General features: G+C 46.6%; 1 protein-coding gene across 1 annotated transcript; it reads left to right on the forward strand.

The window, feature by feature from the left end:
* The first annotated feature begins 19 nt into the window (after positions 1-19).
* On the forward strand, positions 20-3,145 carry PTRHD1 (peptidyl-tRNA hydrolase domain containing 1). The gene is made up of 2 exons (XM_054475226.2): positions 20-271; positions 2,813-3,145. The coding sequence occupies exons 1-2, from the start codon at positions 20-22 to the stop codon at positions 2,981-2,983; spliced, it is 423 nt and encodes a 140-aa protein (XP_054331201.1). The 3' UTR covers positions 2,984-3,145.
* Positions 3,146-3,388: the final 243 nt, after the last annotated feature.

Raw genomic sequence — 3,388 nt, forward strand, 5'->3', positions numbered from 1 at the left:
ACCCCGCCCTGATCCCAGGATGCACCGGGGAGTAGGTCCGGCCTTTCGGGTGGTCAGGAAGATGGCGGCCTCTGGGGCGGAGCCGCAGGTCCTGGTACAATACTTGGTGTTACGAAAGGATCTATCACAAGCTCCGTTCTCCTGGCCGGCGGGCGCACTCATAGCGCAGGCTTGTCACGCGGCCACCGCGGCCTTGCACACTTACCGCGACCACCCGCACACAGCCGCTTACCTCCAAGAGCTTGGGCGCATGCGCAAAGTGGTCCTTGAGGTGAGGCAACCGGGCGGAGGGGGAGGTGCTTAGACGTCGAGGGCGGAAGTGGGTGTGGTCTTCGGTCCGAAGGCGTAGGTGCGGGGAGTGGGTGCGGCAGGAGTTGGGATGATCGTTAACATTTAGACTGGAGCTATTTCCCTGGAGGTGCACCCTTGGGAAGGGCCTGACTGTGGGAAGAGTGAACAGCAGTCCTCCGCCCCCTTCTGGGCTCGCGGTAAAGTGGTGGCTCCTGTGTCCCCGCTGTTCCGCCTGTGCACTGGCCAACTTTTTAAAGCCGTACCCCAAAGTGCTGTCATCCAGCAAAACCGAGCCCGAAGAGACGGAGCGAGCTCCTTTCGCCGTGGGGACAGTCCAAAGTGAAGTCAAACTGAGTATTTACCTGGGTAGGACGCCAAATTATTTGAAAATAAATACTAAAAACCTTAGCATAAATTGAACCTAGCTTCAGATAGACCAGGCACCAGGGGTGTAAATCGGTACACCTTTTAAAATAGCAGTCAGGTTCTGTTTGCAGATGACCAAACAAATCTCACCCTTACCCTTTGACTGTCTCTCCTGCTGCTAGAGATGTAGCCTAAGAAAATAATCAGATGCACCCAAAGAGCTTTGCACAAGGATATTCATGGGGGCCCTTATGTTTTTGAAGCATATTTAGTGGTCTGGAAGAGTGCTCATGATGCGAAGCTAACTGAACTATATATACATAATTATCCAGACTTTGAAAGGAAAAACTAAAGAAATATATCTACATATTAAGTAGTGCATGGTGAGATTTTGGTTATTTCCTAATGCTTATCTGTATTTTTAAAATTTTCTACCTTAAGCACATATTTTATAATAAGGAAAAACGGCTTTAAAGTAATTAAGCCAGAACTCAGGTGGAGGGGTGGAGTAATCCCTTCATGGGTAACTGGCAAAGACAGATTATCTTTCAAGAGAAAAATTGCTGCTGGATAGTGAAACATCAAGCGGTAACCTGTAGGAAAAATGCCTTGAGAATCTGTAGGCAGAACAGAAGCCGCTGGCTTTTCGCTTAGATTTTCTTCCTAGTAAGAGGTCTCAAGAAATCAGGTCAGACTCCTCTTGTTGCAGGTGAAACTCTCTGAAGCCTACAGGGATTAAGTGACTCCCCTGAGTTTAAAAGAGGGTCTCATGATTCTTAGTTAGTCATGACTCAAGAAAGGGACTTAGGAGTCGCTGCTGATTACATTGAGGTGCTGCTGTAGTCAGAAGGGCCAATAAAATGTAAGAAAATACCAGGATTAACTACATTTATTGAGTGCTTAGTGTGTGCCAGGCACAGGTCTGAGCCTAATTTCATTGATCCCCACTAGGAAGCATTATTCCTGTTTTATAAAGGGACAAAGAGGCCAGCGAAGTCACCTAAGTTATCCACGATCACACAGTCAGCAAAAGTTTGGAGTCCAGTAGTCTGATTCCAGAGACTCACTGTATCTCACTATACTATGCTGCTGTCCGAGGCTGAAGAAGCTGATGAGTCCTCCAGCAGAGCTCTGCCAGAAGGACTCAGAAGGTTAAGAGTAGCAATACTGGCATTCTCTAATTTATTAAAACAAGCCTCTGATTATCTTAGTGGCTTCTGCCTTCATAGGTAAGAGATAAACTATGCAAAATAACACAAAAATAATAATTTTCTGAGTGATCGTTTTAATACTTCCTGGAATGGGATTCAGCATGGGTGAATTGGCAGTAAGGATGACCCAGAAACGATTTCAAAAGGATGTTAGAGAATATTGTACTCTCCCTTTAATAAGCAAGTGGGAGCCATCCCAGCAGAAGGACAACCCCTCTAGGTTTCAGTGAGGTAGAGTGGGAGGGGTGGAGGGAAGTGGAAGTGGATGTGCTTTTAGAAATCCTTCCACTAGGGGCTGGGCACGGTAACTCACGCCTGTAGTCCTAGCACTTTGGGAGGCCTAGGCGGGTGGATCACTTGAGGTCAAGAGTTCCAGACCAGCCTGGGCAACATGGTGAAACCCCGTCTCTACTAAAAATACAAAAATTAGCCAGGCGTGGTGGTGTGCGCCTGTAATCCCAGCTACTCGAGAGGCTGAGGCAGGAGAATTGCTTGAACTCGGGAGCCAGGGGCTGCAGTGAGCTGATATCGTGGCACTGCACTCTAGCCCGGGCGACAGAGCAAGACTCTGTCTCAAAAGAAAAAAACAAAAAACAAAAAAAAACTTCCACTAGGCAGCTCTTAAAGTCAGAGGCACTTAAAATTATGGGCGCCAGCCATAGGAGAGCTGGCAAATGTGTAGAGCAGAATTACACATTACACATGCGTATGTTGGGCAGACAACATCTCACAAGGGAAGATACAAATCTCCATTTTCTAAGCTGGAATATGAAGCCTCTCTCCCCTCCCCAGTGCACCAAGGAATGACATCGTTGCTCTGCAGCTCCCTCCTTGGTAAAGCTGTTACTCCACTTTCAGTTAAGAGGACTCCGGAAACCTTTTTTGGCCTTTTGACACTTCCTAAGTGGGCTATTCAGTTTGTGTTCTGTGTTCTTCTCCTTTAGGCCCCAGATGAGACCACCCTAAAGGAGCTGGCCGAGACCCTGCAACAGAAGAACATTGACCACATGCTGTGGCTTGAGCAACCAGAGAATATCACCACTTGTATTGCTCTTCGGCCCTACCCCAAGGAAGAAGTGGGCCAGTATTTGAAGAAGTTCCGATTGTTCAAGTAACTGCTGCCTTGATGCGTTTGAATACCAGCTGGATCCAACAGCAGGCCACCCATTCCAAAGTATCATGTGCTCCTTGCAGTGTCAGCTTGCTCCCGTCTTTCAGTTGTGACAGTTTCTTGAGGGTTAAGCACATGTTCATATTAAAGTTGTCATTAATAACTACTTCCTCTTATTAATAAGTTCAAGTGGGGAAGGTGGGAGAGCAGTATTGTCTGGAGATCATTGCTCAAATAGAAGATTTGGTTAGACTCTCCTATGGGGGTCAAGGAAACTCCCTTCCAGTCACCCGGGTTTGAAACTTTGCTTTTGAATTCCTTCTTATTCACATCCAGTTATCATATTTCATTGAATCTAAGACAACATCAACTTTAAGATGCGGTAATATTTTATGTATTGTTAAAAAAA

This window comes from Pongo pygmaeus, chromosome 12, assembly GCF_028885625.2.
Source record: "Pongo pygmaeus isolate AG05252 chromosome 12, NHGRI_mPonPyg2-v2.0_pri, whole genome shotgun sequence".
NCBI classification, from domain to species: domain Eukaryota; kingdom Metazoa; phylum Chordata; class Mammalia; order Primates; family Hominidae; genus Pongo; species Pongo pygmaeus.